Raw genomic sequence first — 27,913 nt, 5'->3', positions numbered from 1 at the left:
AATATATTGCGCGTAGTATGAAAGGTCAACCGGGATGCCGTCTGCATTATTATAGCGATAGCTCCGGTTGGTGAACGGGTTCTATTCTCGTGCTCTGCCTTCCTCTTTTCGTTTATTCCCGCAGGATCGAGACCGATAAATATCGAGATAACAAAAAACGTTAACTCGGAATTCCTTCGCGAAAGAAACGACGACGTTATAAAATTTGCATCGGCGAATTATAGTTTGGCGCAGTTAATAAAATGCAAATCACAAAACGATTTAAATGCTAAAAAACACTTGTCATCTTCAAATTTCGAATGTGAAAAAATTTATACAAAAGAAGACATGATTATAAATATAAATAATAGAGAAGAAAGGAAAAATGGACACTAGTGCTGAAAAGAGATACAATAGAATTGCACATATTAAATTGTATATTAAATTATACTTGCGCATTAAAAAATACAAAAGAGATTTTCAAGAAGACACTAAAATTATTCTTTACTTCAAATAATTTGAAAATATTTATAGTTTTATAGATAAAGAGCGATTTGAATCTGTAATAAAGTTCGATATCAGTTTATTGTCGAGATAGTTATTAACTGTCATTTCAATAAGCATTTCAATAAGCACTCGATAAATTAACATTAGTGTAATCATCTTGCGAAATTTGATTTAGAAAATACACTGTATATATTTCGAAGCATAAAGTTCTCTAAGAATTCGAATGCTTCTATCTCTTCGAAAGTTATGAGAAAATTTAATTTGTAGAAGAGAAAAATATATTTTCCTTTGTCTCTTCCTGTGCATCAGCTGATCGGGTAATCGATTTTTCATTCCAAAAAATGAGATGTTTCGTGAGATGTATTACATTTTAAATACTTTCGATAATCTCAATTATATATCGAATTACGAACGGAAATTATTATACTAACAAAAATGTATGAAAATATTATTTGTTTATTAACGCGAGACATCAGTTACTATATCATAATTTTATCAACGATGTAAATGCGAGATGGAAAACGTGTCAGTCGAGAGAAACATAAATGCAACTTGGTACATTAAATAATTCGCATTCTCGAAATGTCCCGACCTTCGGTTATTTCTCGATCGACCAGAACCCGGCGACCAGTTGGTATTTCACCGCGAAAACCGATTACAGATTAGACTGGTTCAACAACCGGTACCGAATACTTGAGCGAAATGCAGCGTATTACATTGTTAGGCGAAATTGTCGACAATCGCTGGAAACAATTTGGTAAAAACTCGGGTTGAAGATGCGCGCATGCAATCATTTGCATAATATTATTGTTGTCGTTATTATCACTTTCTTTTTGTATATGCAACGCGGCAAGATCGTTTACATAATACCGATACTCTGCGCACGTATCAATTATATAATTACGATTATAGAAATACCAACACATCTATTCTGATTGAGCAAAACCGTTATCCGTATTAAATATTATTAGATAGACACATCGACTGAATAATAAAATCTTTTAGAATATCCTTGATATCCAGATTTAATAATAATTAATATACCATAATTTATTGTTATGCGAAGAAACGGGATTCATGTATGAAAGTTATTAAATAAATAAAATGTAACGTCGCTATCGAGAAAATATTTTTAAAAAATATATAATAATTCGTAGACAAAGGAAAAGGGATAAAGAGATAATACGACATGTGTGATATAATGAATTTTTTTATATTATCAAGATTTTATTTTTTAGACGAAAAATAACTGTATTCTTGTGTCACAAAATGTATTCGTGACGATTTGTTTTTGGACACAAATTGGTCTTTGTCGACGACAACAAAAAATGGGAATTTATAAATCTGGATATTCAAGTGACATATAAGAATCTCAATCTAGAATTTATGCTTAAGTCTGCTATATGCAGAATTAAGTATCTCATATCGTAAATGAACCTTTCCTCTTGATTATGAGAGATTCTTGATTAACACACACACACACACACACACACATGTACGTAAATGGATACATTCCGAAGTTTTTTCGCGTCGCGTTGAAACATCTGAGTAAGGTCAAAGTTAATTATTCCATGAGAGAGAAAGAGAGATAGATGTAACAAAAAATTAGTTAATAGTACAAGTTTTCTTGATGAGTCGTAATTTAGAAATCATTTCTCTGGAATAATAATACCAATAATTATGGCGCGATAGGCAAGTAATTAAGATTTATATAATATTAATAATATACGTTAGACTACACGTATAAATATAATATAAAATTGAAATAATTTTATTTGTACAACATCTGTATTTATTATCAATTCACAAGCTTATCTATCGAATTGAATTAAAATCACGTAAAAGAGAAAATGACCAAATATTCTTAAACTGCTTTCACTGAATTGACTATTTCTATAAAATAACATCAGAAATCATTCACACACGAGGCTCTCCGAGACGACGAAGAGAGCGAGAGGAAGGGGGATGGTTTGCGACGCGAACTTCCGTTCCGGTTACGAAACTCCCAGAAAGTCGAAGCAATGACCAGCCACCAGCTACCCGGGTGCTTCGTCGCGGAAGATCGATGCACGCGTGTGTGCGTGCGCTTGGAGAACGCTCTCCCTTGATTCGCTCGTCGTGTATTCGCTTTCCAAGGATCTTCAGCATCGCGTAGAAAGTTATTTGACATTTAAAGGGGTCCGGATTTTTTGACCCACCCTGCACATGCTAGTCGCATACATAGGTCACTGTTTTGCGGGAGGGAAGGTAGACACGTGCGCGAAGAAGAAGTCAAATCACGACGTATCGTGACGCTGAATGAGATGATTATCAGTCGCGGTGATTGCAGACAGGTGTCTGTGCAATTGCAAAAGGTGTTAATTGTGTATTTCGAAAGCAAGCCGGAATTTGCACAATCAGCTGTAATTACGCGTTAATTAAAAATCAGTGCATTGTATCGATATTGTCACATGTTGCCTAAAAACGTAAATAAAAAGCTGAAAAACTTTTCTTAATTTTTTTTTTACATATAATGAATTACATATCTTCTCTCTTTCTTTAAAAAGTATAAAATAACATTAATTTATTGTATATATTAAAAATTAAATAGTCGAGAGAAGAATAATTAAGAGAAAGATATATACAATATGAAACGTCACAATTAGGCCTGAAATTAAATGATTATTGTGCGAAAATAATTAAAACTGATTCGCAATTATTTATTTTTTCATTCGTCAAACTTTTATCAATCGACTTCAACATCTGCAATTTCTCTTAATATCTATGATTGAAAAAAACCTCGACAGTTTTAGATATCCGGTAGTAACATCTCGGATATGTTTCGAGTTTCACTGTAATTAAGGTGGACCCGTTAGATCATCATTGCATTATATCTTCCGCGCTTCGCTCGCGATTTCCGCAGGCCCGGAATTTTTGTCCGGCTCATTAAGCTTTCAGGGTCCACGAAGGCGCTAATTGTTCATATCACGATGGCGTGTGGTAGCGTTACACATTTTACAACGTAACGTTAACATAACTCGCGAAACTCGCCACCCGAAACGCGCCACGAGAAAGTCGCGCTCTGCGTTCTTTCTTCTTGCTTTCTCTTTACACATCCGTTATGTAACGAGGAGTGGTCGCTCCTGTGTATGTGTGTGTCATGACACTATCATTCGACATCCCGATACGTGTATATATGTCATCGATCTTTATTAATCCAGACATCTCGGACCCCCCGCGATTGCGCTCGGGTTGAGCCCCAAGAGCTGGGAACAAGTGCATCTCGTCGTGTACTTTACATTTTCTGCGGTTACATAAGCGGTTACAAGTGGGACCGACGTATCGCGTAACCCCCGAACGTATTTCATATACATATATGCCGACTTTAATTCACACATCGATCTATGCGAATAAACTAGAAATTTTCATTCCCAGAGCGATATGCATATGTAAAAAGATTTATAATTTAAATTTATAATACACGCTCTCTCCAAATCAAACTCTTATGACTCCTAATTTATCACGATGTGAATAATGAATTCGCATTTGTTTGCTGCGATTATAGATAATGTTGAAAACAGAAGCGAAATATTAACTTTGCATTTATATCAGATGTTTTATATACATATATATATATTTCTCTCTCTTGTAAATTTTTTTTTCATATTTCACATGTGTTAACGTATCGTTATGTGTAGACTTTCTATCATTTCACTGAATTTTTATCGACACAATTATTGATGAAGTCACCGACTATCTCCGTTGACTCATTATTAATTCGTCGGTGACACGCGAGAAATTGAACGCCACCAAAGTTGGACACTCGTTATGAATTAATTATCTGCGAGACTCTCACTTCAGCGAGCACACTTTGGCACAATGTGTATTATATACGTCTCCGGCGAATGATGAATTATTAATGAGACGCATCGTTTTTTCCGTTGCAGGAGATGCGAGCAGCGTCGCTGATTCTCTGCTTGGGAATTCTACTTGCGACAATACAAAATGGTAAGTCTCTCTCTCTCCACGACTTTCCTAATAAAAATACAATTATACCATAAGAGAGAAAGTTGTAAGATTTAATATTTATATGTTTTAATTAAATTAAATACGGAATTAAATACGGAAGAGACTCGCGATTGTATATAATTTTCCCAACTATCGATTTTTCATTCTAATTTCTTGTCAACTTTTTTCAACATATATAAGAATAATTAATCAATACTAACAATATACAATTTTCTAGTTTTTTAGCATGTTTATAATTTTAAAAAATATCCGCAATTTTTTTTTGAAATTCTTTTAAAATACCAGCTATTTAAAATTAAGTGAAATATAAGATTTTATTATTTATCTATATACTTTTGAATTTAATAACGAACTTAGATTAGATCTTTAATTACTTATAATTTAGAATTGATTGATGCTCCTTAATTTGATATTTATTTACAGTTTGTAATAATACCGGAACACTTATTCGTATAATTATATACGAGTGATAGTAAATTACAAATACAAACGTACATAACAAGATTCTTCGTGTGTATGTGTGTGTTTGCAGAAATGGCATCTTAGAAATAAATTCTTAGGAAACAATAGCTCGGGATAAATTTCGAAGAGAGTTTACGCGTTTCCTTAGATAGGGTAAAGGTAAACCACAGCTTGCGAAATCGAATCGGCGAATTTGTCCGACAGGTGTTTATTCACCTGTTGACGTATCTTAGAGTTTTCATCTTTTGGCGAAACTCACAAACAATAATGATTTCCGCGAGAGCGATGCTGTAACTGATGAGAGTGAGAGAATCGGAGTGGAATTCGCGAAGGAAAACGAAAGGACGTTCGTTCTCCTTCGCTCTTGTAAGGTGCTAATTTTTCAAACTGTCTCGTAAACGAGCGATGACCTGTCAAGACTTCCACTTTGTGGTATATCGCTTTAAATAAAAAACAATAAAACTTTTCACATCGCGATGAAGGTGCAGAACCTCGCCTCGTGATTTTTCTCACATCTAACAAATCCGGAAAAACGTGTGATCACGAACAAGCCTCTTACTCGACATTATCTGTGCGATATTATGTACTTTAATGCTGCTATATGCCGTTTGTATAATGACGATATATAGCGTGGGATTATCACGAGTAGACTCTCGATCAGCATTGTGCAGTGAAAGAGAATCTTAAGCATTCCTGTATCGGCGATCTTTGCGAGGCTGGTCGAGATGATGGACTCCACAAATACTTGTTGCATACACTATATTCAGAAGTCTCATGACACATTTTGCCCTATTTGGATTTATGGATTCGTTGTTATATATCGGAGATATTGTATGTAATCATTATTTAATACTTTGCATTTCAAATATTAACTTTATAGATATAAATGAGTAGAAGAACATTTTTAACATTTAAAAATGTTATGTTAATTTTTATTTTAAATATATAAATTAAAATATAATAAACAAATAATAGGAGAATAGAAAATAAAATATATAATAGAAATAAATATTCGCGTATTAAAAAGAATTGTAATAAAATATCAATCAATATTAATTTTTCTATATATTTTACATAAACATAGATATAGAATTTGTTTTTCTTACCTTCTAAAACTAAAGCTTATAATTAGAAAGATTAAATCTTAATGTATAAATTTTAATTATAACAGTTAATATATAATTATAATTAACATGTGTGAGACAGTATTTAATCTTTTCTCTGTAATTTTAAGAATTACACCGTCTTTGCGCAAACATGTCGTCTTCGATTAAACTCGCTCAAATCGTACCGCTTTCAATCGATCGGGGATATTTTTGTCGACCTCGTCGAGGTCCTGGTCAGGGTCAACAGCGGATCTTAATTTGCAGGCGTCGCTCGTATTGTTTTTACATGATGTTCGGCCTCGTTTCATGCACGATCGGTGAAAGCACGGCGGATAAATTCATCGGCAACTCGAAAGTACACGAGTAGCCAAACACACGCGAACTCGGCGAGCCGTCAAAGTCAGCCTTCGAGAACGATTATGCGCGTGCGAAGCAGGGCAACGAGATGCATACTTCTCTCTGTCTCTCTCTCTCTCTCTTTCTATCTCTATACATACACAGATATATGCATTCGGCTAATTAAACGCTTGGATGATCGCGAGAAACAATATATCCATCGCGTAATACTATCCCTCGCTTTCGCAATACTATTTTTGATCAGATTACGTGGCGTTATGGTTCGTCGTAACATTTCGCTGAAGAAAGTTAGATAAACGCAGATCACATCTTCTGTATTATAATATAATCTGATCACCTGTGTAATCATGTAACGTTATAAAAGAGTCTTCATCTTATAAAATTACAACAAATTGAATATTATATAGAGGATAATTTGGAGAAAACCAAGTTTTATAAAGCAATTTATAAAATAATGCGAATAAACAGAATTGAATATATTTTTTACTTTGCAGTAAAAAACAGTATCTTAGAGATTCGTGCAAAAATGCAAAAATGTTAAAATGTCAAAAGCAATTAAAAATTTAAACAAAATTAGTACGAGAAATTTTCTATAAATTATATATATTTAAAAGATTGCTATATCTCTTTCTCTTTCCAAATAAAATTGCACTTTAAAAAAATGTAACGGGTGTTTGAAATGTACTTTTTTTAGAGTCAGTTAGTAACACCTTGCCGCGTGAGTTGAAGCCTATATATTTCTTCGCGTACACGTAAACGAAAGTCCAATCGCGTTTCAATTTCTCTCGGTTTTCTCTCGCAAACGTTTAACGCGTGAGTGTGTCATGCGTGCGCGAGGTATGCATAGCTATACATATATACATAAATGCGAAACGCGTATTGGATGCATATGTGATGCGTATGCATTTTTAATATATGCGTGCGCATTCAGCAGCTGCGAAAATGCAACGACACGTGTCTGTCGCGACGCGAGCTAATATTGAAAGATGAAATTGAAGATAATAACCGCGTCGCGATTCTTCGCGACTTGGCGCGAGCTGAATGCACCGGAATACATTTATCATCGCCGTCTCTTTATTCAATAGACTTTTGTTGAAAATAGGGAAGTTATTATGCGAGAACAAATAGAAATAAAACGGTCTTATTTTTTTTCTTCTCAGAAAAACGTGTGAGAATTTTAATTAGAGAGTTTCAAATATTTTATATATTTTTTTAATTACTCTCTATAAATGTATTTAAATCTAAATCTTTAAGAAATGTAATTATTAAATTAGTTTAATATATATGTATATTTAGTGATGATTTTAATGCTCTTATTTTATAAGACTAAATCATTTTTATAAATATTTAGATGCAATGTAAAATGTAAAGTTGATTTTTTATATTTCATTAAAAACTAATTATGAAACAAGAGACTTATTTCAATACAAATAAGTATTTAAAAATTATCTTAAGAGAGAATTTGTATTTTTCTTGATTATTATTATTCTTTCAGGAATTGCCGAGCGCAAAATTGTTTGTTATTACACAAATTGGTCGGTGTACCGACCCGGCACAGCAAAATTCTCTCCTCAAAACATAAATCCGTACCTTTGCACACATCTAATTTATGCATTCGGAGGCTTCACGAAAGAAAATGCGTTGAAACCGTTCGACAAGTATCAGGATGTCGAGAAAGGTAACAAAAATAATATATACAATATTTGTATTTATATTATTTGCTAAACTATATCTCCAATTTGCAATGCTCACGTAATTTTATCAACGATTAATTATCAACTTATCGAAGAGAATTTTTATATCGACATTTAAAAAAAATTAGACGCCTTAAATTAGTAGTCAATTGTCATTACAATTAAAATTGTCGATGGCTTTATATTTGTAATTTTATTATAAGCCTAAGAGCAACACAACTCAATTGTGTACATACTGAGAAATTTTAAAGAAAATTAAAGAGTAAATGTCAAATACCAATCGAGTGTTAAAAAATATTATTCTCAGTTATATTACAAAAGACATTCTTATATTAAATTAAACATTCTTATATTAATTATATTCTATTTAAAAAATGCTATTTATCTATCTGCATATGTCTCAATTTGTTTAGCAACACATTATATTGATGAATGTAGAACATATCACATGTTTGATGACTTAGCCGATGTTTAACTTTCACTCTTTGATTAACATTGGAACTCGTTCGATAGGCGGATACGCGAAGTTTACGGGTCTGAAGACTTACAATAAGAATCTGAAGACGATGCTGGCGATCGGCGGTTGGAATGAGGGCTCCAGCAGATTTTCACCGATGGTGGCCGATCCCGCGAGACGGCGAGAGTTTGTCAAGAACGCCGTCAAATTCCTCAGGCAAAATCATTTCGACGGCCTCGATCTCGACTGGGAATATCCGACGTTCAGAGACGGCGGGAAACCACGAGATAAGGACAATTACGCCAACCTGGTGCAGGTAGATGTCTCAACAGTTTCTTATGGTATCGAGAAAAGAATATGAAATCTTGTGCAACCTTAAAAGAAAAAAAGGGAATATCAAAGAGATTTATATTATAAAAAAATATAGATTAATGATGGAAGACTAATTGCGACTTTGCTTCAGAAGCGATTTGTAGAAAATCAGTTAAAAATAATAAATTGCGTAAATTGGCAGGAACTTTACGAGGAATTCGAGCGAGAGTCCTCGAAGACCGGAAGACCGAGGCTGCTGTTATCGATGGCGGTGCCTGCTGGTATCGAATACATAGACAAGGGTTACGACATACCTAGACTAAACGAATACTTGGACTTCATTAATCTACTCTCGTACGATTATCATTCTGCGTACGAGCCCGCTGTCAATCATCACTCGCCGTTGTATCCTTTGGAAGAGGACAACGAATACAATTACGACGCCGAGTTGACTATTGTAAGAAAATTCGTTTGTATAGGATCATGTAGTATTGCTTAGACAAGTCAATTGATAATTGATCGATCACGTAGGATTACACGATCAATCATCTCCTGGAGAAGGGTGCGTACTCGGACAAGATCATCCTTGGAATACCAACATATGGTCGCTCGTACACACTGTTTAACCAGGAGGCGACCGACCTCGGATCACCAGCGGACGGTCCGGGTGTCGAAGGGGATGCCACTCGAGAAAAAGGCTATCTTGCCTATTACGAGGTGATATAATGTCAAATTTATCGAAGCTTTTTCTACACAATATATATATAGGCGTATCATTTATATTAACATAATATAAATTTGTAAAAGCATATAAATTTTATACATATTATTAGTATACATTTTATTTATAAAATTATATTTAAAAATTATTATTGTGATTATATAGATTTGCGAGAATATAGCGGAATCCGATGAATGGGAGGTCGTTCAGCCGAATCCCAAAGCCATGGGACCGTACGCGTTCAAAGAAAATCAGTGGGTGGGATACGATGACGAAGAGATAGTCAAACTGAAAGCTCGATACGTGAACAAGAAGAAATTGGGAGGCATCATGTTCTGGTCGGTAGACAATGACGATTTCCGCGGCAAGTGCCATGGTAGACCTTATCCACTGATCGAAGCTGCCAAGGAAGCATTACTTACGGATAATAGGTAAGAATTGTGGTTCAAGATAAACACGTCAGCTTAATTATTAGAAATAATATTCTAAACTGTCGCATGAATATTATTAATTTATTTTTACAGTATTATTTATATTTAATTTATCATTACTTTAACATCTTAAGAGATCAAATTAATAGATACTATAAATGTTTGCAAGCATAAAATATAAATTTAAAAAAAATGCAATTCAAGATATTTTATTTCTGGAATGTTTAGTAGATACTTTTTATTTTTATTTTAATTTAACTCTAATTTTTCTATATTAAATTAGAGAAATAAAGATTGTTATTATCGCGTAGCAGGAATATCGAAAATACAAAGTCAGTGGACAGTCGGAAAAAGATTCGCACTCAAGGTGTTCAAAGCAACGCTCGTAAGTTAGGCACAAATAGTCAAAGAAGTAGCACCACATCGGCTCCGATCACCAATAGACGTGTATCCTCTTCAAGGCCAAAGTACCGTAACACTTTGAAATCGAAAACGAGTGTTGATGAGGAAGATCGGGAGGTATCAAGGAGATCGTACGATCCGTCATCGGACATCGAGGACGTAGAGAGTAGAAACACTGTCAGAGTTACAGAGAAGACCGAGCGACCGAAGAACCGGAACACAAGCAAAACGCGAAATAGCTCCACCGATCATAGCTCCCGTAGAAAACAGTCTAGACGTAAAGGACAGAGCAAGACTGACGAGGACGAGGGGTCCCTGAGCAACAAGCTGACGACTCCTGAACCGCCGACTACTCCCGATCCAGGAAGTGGTAAGTTTTCATGTAGTACAACGTGTGTTTTTTAGGCAGTGAATCGATTATGTGAGAGAGCACGATGAGATGTGAAAAAGATCTTTTAGCTTTGTTAGATAAAGTTAAAGAACATTGTGTTTATTTTTTATAGACTTTAAATGCGAGGACGAAGGCTTCTTCCCGCATCCTCGAGACTGCAAGAAATACTTCTGGTGTCTCGACAGTGGTCCGAGTGGACTTGGCGTGGTTGCCCATCAGTTTACCTGCCCTTCAGGTAATTTTACTTTTTTATAAATAATAATCTCGCACATTTAACGCTAATTGTGTTCACTTCCAATCTTAAAAACGTTGAATTTTCGCAGGTTTGGTATTCAACAAGGCGGCGGATTCCTGCGATTACCCTCGCAATGTGATTTGTCCAAAGACGTTGAAGACATCATCAGTCGTCTCGACTACTAGATCACCCATCACAGCTGCAACTAGTCGAACGACTTACTTGCACAGCACGACGACCGCAAAGGCCGAAGAGTCGGAAGAGTACGACTCGGAGGAAGATTACGAGGACGAGGACGAGATCGAGGAAACTGAAGAAGAGGATGTGAGAGAAGAGCCGAAGACTACCACGACGACGAAACCTCTCGTATATAAGACACTCACTAGAAATCGGCCTAGCACGACAACAACTACTACAACTACTACAACGACAATGACACCACCAAGCGAACCAGAGAGAGAAATCGATAGCGAAGATGAGGAGGATCCAAGGGTGATCAAGGAACTGATCGATCTCATCAAAAAAGCTGGCAAGTATAGGTTTACTTAAACATGTAAAAAAAATAAAAATAAATAATCTAATAATTTTTCTACTTATATGAATTATTTTTTACAATATATTAAAACTCTCTTTCTTCCCATTAATATCTTTTTATATTATTTATATTACTATTTATATATTAATATTTTTCATCACATCAATTATTTTTTTAGATAAAATTTCTCTCTTATAATAATTTTTTCTACTCATATGACAGGCGGAATAGAACACCTGGAGAAACAATTACTACTTCAAGAGAAAAATTCTGAGAGTAGATCGGACAGCGAAAGTGTCACCCCGGCTACGATTAGTCGTAGTCTATACGAGCGAGTGTTGAATCGCCAGACGAACAGATTCAGTAGCGGTCAACGACCTGTATTATCATCCTCGGAAACTAGTTACGTGAACGGACCAGGAAGAGCGCAGTTCGAAGGCTTGGACGACATTCCCGAAGTGAAGAGTCTCAGACGATCGCAGAAACCTCAATATGTCACTATCGAAAGACCTAAGTCAGTCGCCACATATCTCTATTCGTTAGCAAGCTAATACTCATTTTTTTGTATTGATTATATTCGTCAAGATCGATTAGCTTCCAATTTATAATTTATTCTTTCTTCTAATTCTAATTTAAAAATATAATATAATCCATTGAATCAAGATTAAAATTAACATTGTTGAAGCTGCTTTGATACATTATAAAAATATTTAATTAATATATATTTTAATTTTTCTTACAATACATTTATATTGATGTTAGATCATCAGCCACGAAGGAATCGGAGAATGAAGAAATTGACGAGAATGAGGAAGATGACGATAACACCGACGTAGCTTCCTCTGAGGAGGAAAGTATCAGCAATCCGTTAGAAGAAAGCTCGTCCACGCGACGAGTGACGCCAAATTATGTAAACATTCGTCGAACACGACCCTCTACTACGACGTCTAAGTATGATTGACGATAATATGATTGACAAAATAATTGATTTTACTCCCGATCGTTTTTCACGTTATTTTGAAATTTTCAGAATCGAAAATGACGTGGAAGAGAAAGAAGTGGAAGTCGAGAAAGAGAAACCGACTCGCAGACGAAGACCTTATATTTCGAAGTAAATATATACATTCAATATTTTTATATCGAGATAATGGAAGCGCGTTTTATATTATATTATATTATCTTATCTATTTATATATATAATATATTAAAGTTGATTAATATCGTATAATAATATTTTTTTAGACAACAAAATAATGCAGCAAGTTTTGACACATCGAAATCTTCTCAAAATCAAGGCTCAGGTTTCAGGTAATTGACGAATTATTAGTTGTATAATATAATATACAATATAATATACTAAAACAATACAAGCGCGCGCCATTCTTCAATTTTCCCTTTTTAAAAAAGGTATCGACTGACCGCAAGACTGAGCACTCTGAGCAGCGGTATTGCCAAGCGCAGCCTATACGTCCACCACGCTGCGCGTCTCGCGCGAGACTGATTCTCGATTCTCGAAACGATTGCGATTGCGAGTTGCGAGACTGATCGTCAGTCCGTCAGTCTCGCGCTAGACGCGCAGCGTGGTGGACGTGTAGGCTGTGTTTGGCGATATCGCTGCTCAGAGTCTTGCGGTCAGTCTCGCACGAGACGTGCAGCGTGGTGGATGTGTACAAATACACGAATCTAATGGAAGCAAAGATATTTTGATCGAAAGATTCTTGTAGAAAATTCTATTTTTTTCGTTCTCTATTGGAGATTTAAATAATGAATTTTTATGCATTGCATAATTCACATATTTTTATGCATGTATTGCAATCAACGCATAAAAATATATATTAATTAATTATGCCATGCATAAAAATTCAGTATTTAAATCTAAAACAAAAAGTGCGAACAAAAAAATAGAATTTTCTATAAGAATCTTTTGATAAGCGAGGTAATCACAACATTGTGAGTAATTATGATTTTTTGACGAAAAGATTTATTAATATTTTTATTTATTAACACGGTTCAAATTTTTGACAGTTATCAGCTGAATTTTGTCAAAAAATATTAATCGAGGATGAAGTATTGTATTATTTACAATATATTACTATTTTAATTTTTATAACATATATATTATTACTATATACACATATATTATTACTTTGAAATTTAATTAGCAAATTAACGTTTTAGTAATATTTTTTGACAGAAATCAGCTGATTAAAGAGTTAATTTGCTAATTAATTTTTAAAATAATAATATATGTTATAAAAATTAAAATAATATGTTTTAAATATGTCATAATTCTTTAAACTCGATTAATATTTTTGACAATTATCAGCTGATTTCTGTTAAAAAAAATTGGTTTTTAGAAATATCATTCTTTTTAATATAAAACTGAAGAATGGCGCGCTTGTGTTGTTCTAGTTACATAATAAATATGCAATTTGTATACACTATGTATGTATTAATATATTTTCACATAAAATATTTATCTCTTTATTATAACAAACTTTAGGAATTCAGAGAAGGGAGTTGATTTGACAGACGTGGATCTATCAACGACGGAGAGAAACGACGGTTCTCCAACAATCGATTCTAGGTTTCTATACACGACATTTCTTTTTATCGTAACATATTTATCATATCGCTATACAATTCACATAATTCTCGAAATCTTTTAGATATAGCAACGTACAAAGATTTAGAGGCACTACTTCGAAACCGTTGGAAAATTTATCTAGCATATCTTCATTCGAGATAACGACTTTGCCAACAAAGCTTGAAGAAGACTCAGAAGTACAACCTAGAAGTACAACAGCTAGTACGACCACTTCGACGACGACGACGACACCCACGACGACCACTTCGACCTCTACCGAAGTCTTCACCGTGATCAGCCTCGAACCGCTAAAAAATCCATCCAGTGTCAGTCCTAAAGTGGACAACACTGATTCTACCCCGGACTCGGTGAAACTGGTGGAAGATTCGGCGACGGAAATCTTGTTCACGACTCTGCCGGCGACCACCTCGTCAACGACGACGACGAGGACGACGGTAGCGTCGGCGAGTAAGTCAACGATCGCCGCAGTTTCGCAGCCGCGACCTTTCGGCTTCGCCAGACGAAGATTTAGCTCGTCGGAGGCAACGACGACGACAACGACGAGCGCCCCTCCATCGAGTAGATCCAAGGTGAGTATAACGTCGCGAAATTCCACGCGTCCGTCCAGTCCGTTTCTGGGGCGAGTCCGATCAAGGACGAGACCGATTAATCGAGTTGCCGAAGACGAACTTGTGGATGCTCCACACGCGGAGATCTCCACGTTGAGGAGCAAAGATTCGAGCAGATCGCGCAGTAGAGGATCCAGCAGATACACCCCGCCGACCTCGAAAGCGAGGACAGAAGATGTTTCCACGAATTCCGCTCCAAGTCCCAGGTACAGAGAAAGAGGCAAAACGACGAGTTCGACGACCGTCAGTACAATCAGCACCAGCGATATCAGGAGAAAATTTCGGAGACCCAACAGAGTCAGCAGCACGGAGTCCACTAAAACCAATGAATTGGATGACAGTCCGATAGTCAAGATAACGCAGGGTAGTCGAAGAAAAAACGTGTTGCTTCGATCGCGAACTGAGAACAACGACGAAGAGAATGACAAGATAACGAACATCAGAGTCTTTAAGAGACCGACTGTCAATCGCGAGTTGTATGACAGGACGAAGCAGACGAAGAAGAGGAACAATGTGCAAGATCCGGTGCAAAACGCGAATGTTGAGTCGCATCGGAAGCAGATCGCATCGATAACGTCGAAAGTTCTCGAATCAAGTACTTCCGCGGAGAGTGATAAAAACGATTTGACAAACATCGTCGATCAAGAAGCGACTTTAGTTGATTCCCTCGTTGAATCTAATACCATCGAGCCAATCTATGTCAATCACGTGAAACCGGTTGAATTAATTGACATTACGACTGCCTCCAACAAGGTCGATTATACGAGTGATCGACCTGATGACTCCATCGCCACGACAACCGCTCACATCGAGACTCACGAGTTTAATCCCAAATTGGTGATAATCGTCACCGAACACGCAGAAAGTACGACGGAAGCGCCGAAAAGAAGGAAAGTTATTCTGAGGAAAAGACCAATATCATCGAACAATGCAGCTGTCGACACTATCGAAGCAGAAGAAGAGGAAAGATCTGATGCGTTTCGCAGACGAAAAGTGATAAAGCGAAAACGTCCACTTCAAGACACCTCGTCAACCGAAGTTTCTCTCGAGGAAGAAGCGCAAAAAGACTCGAGTCTTCTTCCAGAATCAACGACTTCGATAGGAGATGACGAGGATGTTGAAAAATCGACAATTGTTACTGATCGGACAGGAGTTACTCCGATAAATAAGGATGCTGAAGAATTGCCGGTTGCTATAGGATATACGAAGGAAATGCAAGACTCCACTCTAGCTGTCACAGAGTCCACTTTATCTACTGATTATAATTTCGATGATTTTACCTTTGTGAATATTTTGGAGACATTTGCCGATGAAGAATATCCATCGACGAGAGAAATGAATGTTGAAGATACTACGTTAGAATCAACGTTGGCGACAGCTACGCTCGATAATACTGAAAGCAGCGCGCTTTGGGAAGAAACGTTGGTACCAGGATCTGAGAACTTGTCTACGCAAATGACTACATCGGAACCGGAGTCTACTCGCGCGCAAATAACTACAGGACTATTCACGACGGAATCGCCTTCAAGATCGACCTTGGAGGTGAGATACGCGCGTAAAAAATTCATTCGCAAGAATCCTGTGTTAGTTTCTGGAGTAATTAGCACGACTAGTCGATATCCTCTCGTGTCATCATCAACGGAGAACAGTAGCCACGAGATTCTCTCGAGACGCAGAAATAATTTATTCACTCGACGTCATCCGATTTCTTCTACCACCGTTAATGTACTACTCGATGATTTCAAAAATCAAGAGGAAAAGAAGGACGCAAATGACAGATCTCGCGATTTGATTGGACAGGAAGTTACGGAAGTTACGGAAAATACGACCGTGAAGAACAATTCGGTTTCTGCGAACGCTCTTTCGGCTGATTTTGCGGAATTCTGGAAAAGTTACACCACAGTTTCGTCAAGTGACCAGATAAGCAATTCTTCAATTCGTATCGAGGATATCGATAATATCGATAAAGAAACGGAAAATACTACGTATCAATCGACTCCGATTACTTCAAACAAGTCAGAGATTCGACCGCGCTATAAGATTCCCGTAATCCTGAAGAGACCCTTCGATCCCGAAGAGGCTTTATCGCCCAAACGATATCACCCGTTAGACTCCGCGCCCGAAGAATCCGAAGAGACACCGGAAACCAAAGAAACCAAGCTGAGACAATCCAATCTCCGGCAGCCGCGAACGCGTTACAAGCTCCAAAACCGTGATAACGTCAAAATCAACGAGGAAATAACATCGTCGAGTCTGGAACCCGCGAGTACCTGGCAGTACTTTAGGACGCGCTTGTACTCGAAGCATCCAACATCGACCAGCACGGAAGCATCTGTCACGGAGACCCTGATACCGGCGAGGAAGTTCGATTACACCGCCGATGCCCTTCTTCGGAAGCAGCAGTCGCTTAAGACGACGACGCCGAGGAACAACGATCCTTTCGACTCGCAGAACCTAATCGATCCCGATTACACGACGGCGAAGCCGGTGACTCGATTGGTGACCTCGGTGACGGAATCCGGCACCACGGAACGGCAAAAGATCCTCATCAAGACTAAATATTCGTCGCTTACGTCGACCACGTGGATACCGGCGGATCAGTTTTCTTCGACGACCCCGTCATTGATGACAGGATTTGATGACGAAGCTGTCAACGAGATACGTCAAGGTGTCGAGCATTCTACTCTGCCGATCGAGGGCGAGTTCAGTAGTCATCGCTATGATGGTCGATTCACCACGGAGTCCCAAGAGCCTTCGACCATCGAGATCGAGTCGGTGTTCAGTAACTTGATCGCCGCCAAAAACTCCGTAAAATAATAGGAGTTACTAATCATTACTAATCATTGTTACCGGTGTCGACAATGTATATAGAAGCGGCCAATTAAATTAATTAAGAAATACCCATCGCAATCACCGATTTATTCGGCGAAAACGATAGAGATTTAATAGACTTTCGCTACTAGGAACTAATGTATATAGTACTTTACGAGCATTAATCATGTTTAAGATTGCTCTATGAGAGATGAACACATTAAACAAATGCCATTATGATTGGAAGAATAATCGCTAGCTCACGATGACCGATGACCGAATAATCTTCACGCATCACATTATCTCTTAATCAATAATAATAAAGACGAATCATAACGAGCATCTCCTATAATCCGCTTATGTCTCTTAGAGGAACCTCGACTAAATCCTCTGATAACTCGATGTACTGCTACTTACCACAAGTACAATCATCGCTAAATATGCTATCGATGACCCAGGATGACATCTTATCATCCGAATTAACGCAGCAAGCGAGACACATTAATAGACAACCAGAGAGCTCCCCTCTTCACGTTCCTTCTTTTCTCCTTTAAAACTGGCGCAGCTCACACAGAAAGACAGAAACACAGAGAAGAAGGAGATTATAAAGAAAAAAAAAAAAAAAAAATATTGAAAAGAAGGAAAGAACTCCCTGAGAGGGAACCTCGCATTAAAGCGCGCTGCCTTGTTCTGATTTTTTCAGGTCGCCGATTCGAAAACTATCAGATTACCGACCCTGAAGGAACTGATTGGTTATCCGACGACTTACTACGACGACGATCGTATCGCTACGACACCGTCGTCCGTATTTTTGCACAACGACGTGGACAACGACATTAGCCAACAAAACGTTGAAGAATCGTTCGTTCAAGAAACAAGCGAATCGCAAAATGAGGAAAAAGAGCAATCAATAAGAGACATAATCGGAGAGGAAACCGGCGATTCCTGGTTGCGACAAGCTTCGGAAAACAAAGCGAGATCTCGCACTTCAAAGAGAATAGATGAGGAAGGAACTTTAGTTACAAACGCTGTTAATCAGGAAGAGGATAGACGAAAGACATCTTCGACCTCGATGTATCTTAAACCGACAACGATGCGCGGCATTCCTCTCGTCAGTTTGACTTCCAGCCCGCTGACACGTGGCTTTTACATCACCAGAAGCGAGAACGATCTATTATCGTCGACATTGGCGGGTGACTTTACGTCATCTTACACGACGATCGACAGTTCCATTGAACGGCAGACGGAGACCGCTTTAATACCCGACTACATTTCCACGACTGACGAGACAGTCACTGTCACTCATAATAATCAGAACGATATTAAAACCGACGAAATTGTCGCTGTAACTCCTAACGATCAGGAGTTAGAACTCAATACTTTCGACAATAATGTAAATGATATTATTAAAAGTAAAGGCGTTGATAATCGTGAAGAGAAATCTTCCACGTTCAATTCTTTGGAAAATTCTTCCGACAGTACCGAGAATCCTTCGACTTATAAAGAGCTCGACACGATTACAATTCCTGTCAGTAGACCTGCGTCTAAAAGAGAAAAATTGTTTCGTAATTTCGATTATAATACGACACCCCTTTCTAATGTTTACGCCGTTTCACCGACGACGTCGACAAGACGAAGATTCACTCTCGGCGTGGTCAGACACAACGAGGCTAGCATTCCGTTGTGGACGGGTAAACGTATAGTGGCCAGAAAACGAAGCAGGATTGTTTCGCCGATCAAGGAAGCCGAGAGACGAATCGACGAAAGTGTTTCTCATACCACGACGAGTATTTTCAAAAATGCTTCTACAACCTCTGAAGTCCTTTCGACATTGACTTCGGCGAAGCGTAAACTCACTTCGATTTCGACGACACCGATAATTCCACCAATTGTGTCCGAATCTACGATGTCTCCTGAAATTTTAGATATTTATAACGATTCAACTGCGTATTTAATTAACGATTCGAAGACCAAAGACTCGAAAAATCGCACAAATGCAGAAGCAGCGATCACTTTGACAAACTCGATAATTACGCCGACTCCTTCAGTTTCTAAAATCGCTTCAATAACGAGTGATTCTACGATTATTTCAACAATCTCTGACGATTTTACAAGCGTAACTACGATGCCTTCGACCGCAAACGAAACTATAATTACGATCACACCATCATCGACTGACGCAGTTGTAAAGACTCCCATGATTGCAAGCGATCAAGCCACAATCATGATTGAATCCGCGACTAAAAGCGCTGAAATTGAATTTCCAGTTTCCATGACTGCAAATCATTCCGCAGCTGATATTCCAACAACCGCGAGCACGCACGCAATCGCAAATGATTCTGTAATTATACCCGTGACTATGAGTATTGGCGTTGAAATTACCTCCCCAAATGCAAATCATTCGACTGATTTTGCAAATATGATTGTACCCGCAACTATGAGCGCTGAAGTTCAAATTACTTCAGCAATTACGAATTATTCCGTAACTGTTCCGACAAATACGAACGCAATTGTGACTGATTCTGCAGTTACGACTGAACCGGTAATTACAATTAGTGCAGGAAATGAAATTATTTCAACAGTCACAGATTCTACAGTCGCGACTTCAAATAGTCCGGCTACGAGTATGCAAGAAATCACTATTGATCCTACAATAACTAGATTTGCAGCTACAAGTGCCGAAGTTGAAACTACGATTACAAATCATCCCGCATTTGTTACTCCAGCAACTATGATGATTCCTGTTATTAATACTTCATCGTCGACAATTATTTCTTCTACGCATGCGACTTTACCTGCGACAACGAGCAATCTCTTGGATACAGATATTATAACTGTAACAAATATGCTAACTACGACTATACCTTCAACTGTAGTTATTCCGACGATTAATGTCTCTGATGACTCTAATGTAATTACGTCTGCAAATGTAAACGTTTCTTCTAATTTCGCAATCACTGACACTTTGACAACTTCGAGTCGACCTAGAAGTAATTCCGTAATTTTGTTCAAAGATTTCGTTACAAGCGTAGATACAACCTCAACGAGGTCAGTTGTACCCACAACTTTAACGATCGAATCTACCACGACACATTTCAATCCGAATGATTTTAATATTAGCAACAATTCCGAAATATTCGTCACAACAACTGCAAAGTCTATCCAAACTACCGAAATTCCCACGACATTCGAAACTTCTCCAATATTCACCTCGACTGCCATTTCGAGATCTCTTCCTAGTACGAATTCTGCGATATTGTCGACCACTGAATTTTCGGATCGAATGAGCGAGAATTCCGTGACATCAATGATTACGCAAACTCCTTCGGTTGTAGAAAAATCGACACTTTCCGCGACTAATGATGAATCGATCGCGACAAACAGCATAATTCAAACTACGGGCATTTATGAACCGAGTTCCGTACAAACGATGAGTGAAGAATCTACAACTCCAAGAATGAAGACAGCTTCCGAGGAAGGCGCTATAAGTCGAAAACAAGATCAGACTTCGAAATTCGATGATCAAATCGGTCAAAAAACCTCCAAATCTCGTCGCGTCGTAAATCGAAAGAACAATTGGCTCGGAAGACCTGTAGTACAGGATACAGTCAATCAATATCCTCTACATCGAGTCACGTTGTATCGCGGGCGACCACGAAGACCTCCTAATTATACTTCGAGGGTGGTTGAGCAGAATCTCAGAAGAAGAATCACGCAAAAGAGGACGAGAGTTAACTTTCAACCGATCAGTAGCACTATCAGACCCGACGAAGATATTGTTCAAAATACTACTGAGGATCACGTTGCATATAATCGAGCGAGCTATAATGTACGAAGAAGAATCGTATCGAAGAGATTCAGGGAAAGAGTTATAGAAAAGGAGACCACTACTTTACAAGCAACAACATTACTTTTTCAACCATCTACTGCTACTGACAATGAGACTAAAACGCTTCATGGCGAGAAAGTTCATCATAAAAATGGAAATATCGAGAAAAAACAATCTCAAGAAACCCTTGCAACGAATAAAACCAGTATCGATTCAGATTCTGTCAATGAAAATCTTTCAAGTAATTTTCAAAGTAATCTTCGTATGAGTAAGAATTTTCCTGTACAAGAAAACAAGAGAGAAAGAATGAGAGTTGTGTTGAAGAGCATTAGACCTAAATCCGAGAAAAAAAATTTAACCGAAGAAGTAAGAGCAGATCCTGATTCTGTTGATAAAAATTTTCAAGGCAATTTTTCGATAAATTTTCATGCAAATAAGAATTTTTCCAATAATGGAAATAGAGGAAGAAGAATGAGAGTTTTACTAAGGAGTATCCGGCCTAAATTTGAAGAAAATAATTCCACGATTAAGGAAACAAGTACAAATATTATCGATGAAAATCTTCAAAATAATATTTCGAATAATTTTAGCACGAGTGAAAATCTTGCTGATGAAAAAAACACAAGAAGAAGAATGAGAATTGTGCTTAGAAAAAAAATTAGACCTGAATTCGAAGAGAAAGAAACGAAGACCGAAGAAGCCAGTGCAAATTCAGATTCTACAGATGAAATTCTTCGAGGCGCTTTCTCAAATAATCTTAGAAGAGGTAAAAATTTTCCCGTCGATAAACCTAGAAAAAGGCTGAGAGTTGTATTGAAGACTATCAAACCTAAATCTGAGAAAAGGAACTCAACAGCTAAAGAGATGAGTTTGAATTCTGATTCTATCGATAAAGATCTTCAAGGTAGTTTTTCAAGTAATTTTCACACGAATGTAAATCTTTTCGACGAAGAAGAGACAAGAAAAAACATCAAATCTACGTCCGAAGAAAAGGACTCGATAGCTGAAGAAACAATTGCACATTCTGACTTTAGCAATAAAGACTTTTCAAATAATCTTCACGTAGATGACCTTCCTGACCATGAAAAGATGGTGACGCATTTTAAATACGGGAGAAAGGAGGCGACAATCGAACGACTGGAAGATACTAAGGAACTGCAAACCACGGAGACTTTCGTTCTGGTCAAGGAGGACACTGATCAGCCCTCGCTCGAGGTCAGTGCAGTTTTATATTGAAGACTCACTTTGCCTTGATAACATACTGTAGTTCCTTGACCGATTGCATGTTGCTTTAACTAAAGCGAAAACGAAACGAGAAACGCCGCTGCCTCTTCTTCGCTAACCGAAAGATCTCTCGTAAATAGTAGAAAGATCATCATCGCCTTAATGTCATTACTTGAACAAAATCGCCTGACTGAAGATGCCTTTTAAACAATGTAATCTCCTCTTCTGAATCTGCTTCCGGTGCCTAAATTGATATACTACAGCGATATCTTCATGATCGACTAATGCGGAAGGAATTGGTTATAACAATTCATAACAATGGCTTTCTTGAATATCTACCTGACAAGATCTCTCGATCATCGATCACTCGCTGGATCTAACCAAAATACCTTTCGTGAAACGAGAAATTATATGATCATCCTTTACGCTGCTACGTCATCATCGCATTGCCTATCTACGAAGAGATGCTCTTCTTTCTGTGGTTATTAGAATTCTTCCTTCGGGGTGGAATCCGGAATATGAATTTGGAAACCTGATCTTTTTCTTTGAGCGAACACTCTGAAATGCGAATGGATTAGGAACATCATCTTCATCCGTGCTGCTAGTTCTTCTTACAAATTAACAAATATCTTTTAAAAAGGCGCATTTTTCTGCGTGAGCGTTCACATTTCACTTCTTCTGACATTATTTTTTAACGCTTGAATCAAAATGATTAATACGTCTTAACACGCGAGATGTTTCAAACAACACAAAAATCTAAAAAAAAAAAAAACGAAAAAATGTTTGAAAAATTTAGAAACTCTTTAGACGCTTTAAATAAAATTAAAAAATTAGAAAGTCTTTTATATATCTAAAAAATGTTTGAAAAATATTTAGAAAATTAAAAGTTAAAAATGTATAAAAGAGTTATATAAATAAGACATAATTTAAAAAAATATATTTTAATAAGGATTAAATTTTAGTATTTTAAAAATTTTTAGACGAATAATATTTTAATTACTTGTGTTGTCTGAGATATCAATCTCGAGATTCTCTCAATTCTCTTTATCTTAATTTTTATCTTAAACTTGCTTTGTTCGAAATTGCAAACACATATCACAGGTGTATGCATTCATAAGAGATTCATATAATCAATATAATTAATATTTATACATCAATATTTATCTCTGTCGCGCTTTGCATTATTTGTAGCATATACGTATAGTATATCAATTATATCACTCCAACAGGTAAATTCCTTAAAGAACGGTGGATCCATCGGTCGCACGACAGGATACTCTAATAGATACAGAAAACCGACACAGTCGACGACGAATGTTCCATTAATCAATACCTTTCCGAGCACAGTAGCTATTTATCGAAGAGGTAGACCAATCGAGACCACCTTCTCGTCGAGGATAGACCTCATCGGTAGGTTCATGAAAAAATAGCATAATCAGGAACCAATCAATTTTTCCAATTTCGAGATTTTTATTGCAAATTGTGCCTGAATGTGTCAGGCACAATTTGCAATAAAAATCTCGAAATAAAAAAAATTGGTGGTTGGTTCCATATTGCATAACTGCGTCCAATTGATTTTATTCTTACATCTTTAAGCTTAAATTTTTCGAAAACTCCTTTCAATTTTTTAGAGGATTCCGGATCGACCGCCATCCAGAATGATCAAAAGGCGGATGTGTCCGATCAAAGCATCCGCGCCCAAGAATTCGCGGTGACTTTAACGGATCCACCGCTATCATCGTCGGACACTGGTACATTATACTTGCTAGAAAATGCGTCATCCGACTACTTACTTCTTCTAATTTAAAATACCATATCATTATATTATACGAGCCTTATTCTTTTGGCGGACTAGCTATGCGTTTCAACTAACAACACTTGATTCATCTCAACCTCAGCCTTCTTCTATATCGGGTCATTTCTGATAACTGTCTCTGTTTAACGACGATCCCGATAATCTCCTGAAAATCGCCGACTTCTCAACTTATATAAAAATATGACGCTAATCACACAAGAGGTCGTCTTTTTAAAATAGGAAGTCTTCGCAATAACATCATCTCGGTCAACTAATTCATTAATTCGCTCCATGTTTCTCTCATGACATTCGCTTTAAGCATTTGTCTTTTCACTGTTTTTTCTTCAATTATAATTATATTATACCGTACAATTCTGCGATTTATGCGCGGATCTCTCTCATTGATCAATGTTTTCTTACTAATTTAATCGTGCAACTTCAATGTACCATTATTTTAATTTGTCATCTCTCTCTTTCTCCTCTCTGTTTCTTAAGGCCACGTTTCTTAAGGTCCTTATTTGCTTTGCTAAGCGAATTAATTACTAATCATTGAATTTATGCCATTGACAGAATGAACAATAAATCCTTTGGCGTAAATCCTTCGGCCTACTTTGAGAGATTCTGCGAATGATCAATTGACCTTCTCAAGAATAATTGTTTCCGCTAGTACGTTCAATATTCATTCTAAATCAACAGATTTGACAGCACAATCTTATGCAAGTGATCTCTTGACATTCCTTACAAGGTTGTTGAGACATTCTCGTTCCTTCGTCCTTCGGCTTTCACGCAACTGCTGACTCTCATTATTCAGGTTGATTTACATCTCACTAATGAATCTCACTCTTTCTACTTCGTCGCGCTCTCTCATTCTGGGAATCAAAGTTTCATCAACATATCCCTGGTAAACTAACGTTTAAGCGGCAAAGATTAATCAGGTTCCACACAATTAGGTCGAACGCTGTTAAGGGACGCCGCAAGGCGCAAGATAAGCACCACCGTAGCACCTAGAACAGATCCGGCGATCGACAGGACGGTGATCTCGAGATACGATGCAGACTCCAGAAACCGTCAGAGACCCAAGACGAAAAGTGCGCGGCCTACGGTGAATTCTACCACGAGACCCAGACGACCGCCGGTGCTCGACTACGATTATTACGAGGATGAGACGCCGATCGTTATCGTAGGCAAGCCTTTCCTCAATAGTAAGCTCTTCCTCACGAATAAAGGTACCATACGCTGCCTGGACCAAGGCAACTTTCCGCATCCGTACTCGTGTAAGAAGTTTATCACTTGCGCCCGTATGGTGAACGGCCAGGTGATCGGAACCGAGTACACCTGCCCCGACAGGCTGACCTTCGACCCGATCGGCGGTATCTGCAATTGGTCCACTGGTCTTGGTTGCAAGGACTAATCGAAGCTCCGCTTAACTCACTCGACAGTCTAACATAAAAAAGTTACCTCAGATTCGGTCGCACTTGATGTCACTTAAAGTCCTCTTTGTTCAGATAAATCTAATCTTAATTAAAAGAAAGATCGATTAGACTTGACTGAGAATGTAATTAGATTCTTAATTTTCTTTCTTGTATCTGGATAGAATTAAACATACAATAATTTTTATATTTACGCCATTAATGCGCGCTTATACAGTAAAAATAATTTCTGAATATATTTTAAAAAGACATATTCCTTTAATTTGTTTATTTATACCATTTGTGAGAGAAAGATCGCTGAGAAGATGTATGACTGTCGAGTGGTTCCGGTTATCAATTTTTCTAATACAAAAAGCAGACATTTTCAGTAGTAAATTTCTCGATTTAAAATTAAGGATTAAGAGAAGAGAATGTTTCTTAATTTTTTATAAAATAAATTTATATAAATTTTATTTTGATTCACTTTTGTTCTCGCGAAAGTTTGAAAATTATTATTTTAGACTTTTAAACTTTACTGTCATCGCAGCAAGATAAATGAGAGCATTCTATAAAAATCACGAGGTGATGTTATGATTATATTATTATACAGAATTATAAAACGATAATGTTAAGAAATAAGCGTGAAATTACTGGATTATTCGTTCGGGAAGACTTGAATCGGTTTAATTGAAAAGGCAACATAATTTCAGTTGTTTTCTTCATCCCCAAAGATAAAAAAAAATTTCTAAATATCGTTACTATTTTATTCTAATATAATAGAACCCAACATATATCAAATAAAACTGATATTAACAGAATTTTTCTCATATATAAAAAATCAGTTATTTTATTAAAAAATTAAAATTCTGTTGCCTTTTCGAGGAAACTGATTCACTTACAGTCATGCTACGAAGAAGGCTATTTTCGAGTGTGATTATTCTAATAAAATGTATCGTATATTTTTTTGTACGATCGTGCAATAGCCATATATAATCGAGCGAAAACGCAGAGCGGTGATATTATCATTAGTCTCTTTATGTAAATATTAATAGAATTACGTGTAAGAGAATAGCGTGTAAGATAACGTTCTTTTCGCGTAGCGTATCAAGCGCTAATTTATCTGTAAACTTTCACGCGCGATTGTTAAACCCTCTTTATCTTATCTTGTGAAACAAATACGTCGACGAATAAATAAATTCTACTCGAGTCATTCATTGACGATATCGAATCTGTGTGTATCGAAGATTTTGTACTTGGAATAAAAGAAACATAGTTTAACCACCCACACGCATTTGTTGTACATGTTTCTAAAATTAAAATATAGTTCATTAATATAATAGTCTCTCTCTCCTAAATAGATATTTCCTAAATAAGCCACACGATGAAGCAGGCGAATTTCACTTTAATTTATCAACATAAATTCTTCGATAAAAGCATGAAAAAAAACATTTCGAACATAAAACGTTTCATCAGAGATAAAAAAAATAACAATTTCTGATGGAATTTTTTTTCAAAGATTTCTTTATTTTCCCCGATATTCTTGTCTCACAATGTTATTTGTTATTAATCTAGTTTAGGAAGATGAAATGGGCAAAACAAGTGTATACAATAATAGCTGATAAATGTAATGCAACGCGAGGCGGCCGTGTTTTTAGTAGTAAGGCTTCCATTTTTGAATTGTCGCAGTTTTACAAATACTGTAAAATAATAATAATAATAATATATAATTATACAATTATACGCGTGTATAAATGATAATGTGTATTCGTCTATTTGACAATTGTTCAGTAACAAAGTGTTCGAGAAGAATACTTTGTTGATCTATCGAATATTCGAACTTCATCTTCGAAATTCTTTTGCGAATATCGCGGTAGATCCATATGTTTCAAGATATACGCTTCCCTTTTTTGATATTACGTATATTTTTTCTTGTTCATGTACATGTGAGAAAGTGCGTGTGCGTGTTCCTCGTTTTTTATTATTTAATGTATTATATACTGTTCCAGCAGTTCGGCGTTCTGCTTTGGCGTGT

The 27,913-nt window shown here is 36.9% G+C and overlaps 2 protein-coding genes across 2 annotated transcripts in view; both read left to right on the top strand.

The window, feature by feature from the left end:
* Nucleotides 1-27,727, top strand: part of LOC145935885 (uncharacterized) — a 36,046-nt gene extending 8,319 nt beyond the window's left edge. The window contains exons 2-20 of the mRNA XM_083037645.1: nucleotides 4,413-4,473; nucleotides 7,915-8,097; nucleotides 8,627-8,886; nucleotides 9,085-9,339; nucleotides 9,414-9,599; nucleotides 9,769-10,034; nucleotides 10,346-10,806; nucleotides 10,940-11,062; nucleotides 11,151-11,591; nucleotides 11,820-12,111; nucleotides 12,360-12,548; nucleotides 12,628-12,708; nucleotides 12,840-12,905; nucleotides 14,101-14,184; nucleotides 14,267-14,774; nucleotides 18,328-22,668; nucleotides 23,907-24,087; nucleotides 24,309-24,428; nucleotides 25,423-27,727. Coding sequence (XP_082893771.1) covers nucleotides 4,413-4,473; nucleotides 7,915-8,097; nucleotides 8,627-8,886; nucleotides 9,085-9,339; nucleotides 9,414-9,599; nucleotides 9,769-10,034; nucleotides 10,346-10,806; nucleotides 10,940-11,062; nucleotides 11,151-11,591; nucleotides 11,820-12,111; nucleotides 12,360-12,548; nucleotides 12,628-12,708; nucleotides 12,840-12,905; nucleotides 14,101-14,184; nucleotides 14,267-14,774; nucleotides 18,328-22,668; nucleotides 23,907-24,087; nucleotides 24,309-24,428; nucleotides 25,423-25,883 — 8,559 coding nt within the window. The 3' untranslated portion in view covers nucleotides 25,884-27,727. The remainder of the gene's footprint in view (nucleotides 1-4,412; nucleotides 4,474-7,914; nucleotides 8,098-8,626; nucleotides 8,887-9,084; nucleotides 9,340-9,413; nucleotides 9,600-9,768; nucleotides 10,035-10,345; nucleotides 10,807-10,939; nucleotides 11,063-11,150; nucleotides 11,592-11,819; nucleotides 12,112-12,359; nucleotides 12,549-12,627; nucleotides 12,709-12,839; nucleotides 12,906-14,100; nucleotides 14,185-14,266; nucleotides 14,775-18,327; nucleotides 22,669-23,906; nucleotides 24,088-24,308; nucleotides 24,429-25,422) is intronic.
* LOC145935879 (uncharacterized) lies at nucleotides 14,781-18,333 on the top strand. The gene has a single exon (XM_083037629.1). It carries the CDS (start codon nucleotides 16,026-16,028, stop codon nucleotides 17,628-17,630), a length of 1,605 nt encoding a protein of 534 aa, XP_082893755.1. The 5' UTR covers nucleotides 14,781-16,025; the 3' UTR covers nucleotides 17,631-18,333.
* Nucleotides 27,728-27,913: the final 186 nt, after the last annotated feature.

The sequence above is a fragment of the Prenolepis imparis genome, unplaced genomic scaffold (assembly GCF_030444845.1).
Source record: "Prenolepis imparis isolate NDT839.2.m4 unplaced genomic scaffold, iyPreImpa1.0 SCAF_5, whole genome shotgun sequence".
Taxonomy (NCBI): Eukaryota; Metazoa; Arthropoda; class Insecta; order Hymenoptera; family Formicidae; genus Prenolepis; species Prenolepis imparis.
Note: the sequence above shows the minus strand (reverse complement) of the source record. Positions and strands in the feature narration are given on the sequence as shown.